At 39.1% G+C, this 1,084-nt stretch overlaps 1 protein-coding gene across 1 annotated transcript; it reads right to left on the minus strand.

The window, feature by feature from the left end:
* Positions 1 to 354: 354 nt before the first annotated feature.
* Positions 355 to 834, minus strand: LOC148550592 (uncharacterized). The gene has a single exon (XM_088494544.1). The coding sequence runs from the start codon at positions 832 to 834 to the stop codon at positions 355 to 357; it is 480 nt and encodes a 159-aa protein (XP_088350670.1).
* Positions 835 to 1,084: the final 250 nt, after the last annotated feature.

The raw sequence follows: 1,084 nt of genomic DNA on the forward strand, positions 1-1,084 counted from the left end.
TTCATTACCGTCTTGCAGCCTATAAACTTTATTTTTTCGTTTCCGAGTTTGAGCCTTGGCATGAAAAAATTTGGTATTTTGATCACCCAATTTCAACCATTGAATTCTGGATTTTTCTCTCCAATATCTCTCCTCTTGTAAATAGGCCTCGGATAACTCCTCCTCTAATTGAAGAATCTTTATTCTGTCTGCTTCTGTGCCTTTGAGTTTTTCTTGTTCTATTTTGATTCTTAATTCTGAAATTTCCTTTTGAGAGTTGTTTGAACTAGATTTTTGCCATTCCACTAGTCCATGTCTACATTTCTTCAATTTGGAAAAGAACTTGAACATTGGAGAGCCTTCAAATTGTGAGTGTCAAGCTTCTTCCACAATATGTCGAACCTCCTCACTATCACACCACCTTTCTTGGAACCGAAACCTTCTCTTAGTTTTATGTACCTCTCTATCTGCCATTAATAAAAGCGAACGGTGGTCAGAACCCGAGTCTTCTAGGTGAAGAACTGCTGCTCTCGAATAATCTGTTCGAAACTGGAGAGAAGAAAGGCATCTGTCTATCCTTTCCTGGATAAGATTCTCTCCGTATTGTTGATTACTCCAGGTGAACTTCCTTCCTTCATATCCCAAATCCACTAACTCCCCATCATTAATAAAATTATTAAACGCCTTAATTGATGCAGCTGATTTCCTGCGTCCCCATTCCTTTTCATGAGAAGCGGATATGGCATTAAAATCTCCTATCACAAGAAAGTAAGGGCTTGCTGGCCTCTTAATATCCAGGATTCGTTGATACTGGGCTGAACGAATGCTCTCTTCACAATGTAAATGAACTGCCATTACTTCCCATCATTTTTTATTGGCAATGTCTACCCAATCAAAGTGGATGAAAAAGTCATCACTAGATCATACTGAAATTCTACTATCCTCCTTCCAAGCTAGTGCCAAACCTCCAGAACCTCCTCTCGGATCGACACAATAAACCTGCTGATATCCAACTTTGTTGCAGTGGCTAGTTACATTCAAGGTAATATTTTTTGTTTCGCATAAAAATATTACCTCGGGGGAATGGGATCTACAGATCCCTTGT

This window comes from Arachis ipaensis, chromosome B7 (genome assembly GCF_059453495.1).
Source record: "Arachis ipaensis isolate K30076 ecotype BB chromosome B7, ASM5945349v1, whole genome shotgun sequence".
NCBI classification, from domain to species: domain Eukaryota; kingdom Viridiplantae; phylum Streptophyta; class Magnoliopsida; order Fabales; family Fabaceae; genus Arachis; species Arachis ipaensis.

Bases quoted from the DNA above. Each gene is read 5' to 3' on its own strand.
- LOC148550592 (XM_088494544.1), bottom strand. From the start codon at position 834: ATGGCAGTTCATTTACATTGTGAAGAGAGCATTCGTTCAGCCCAGTAT.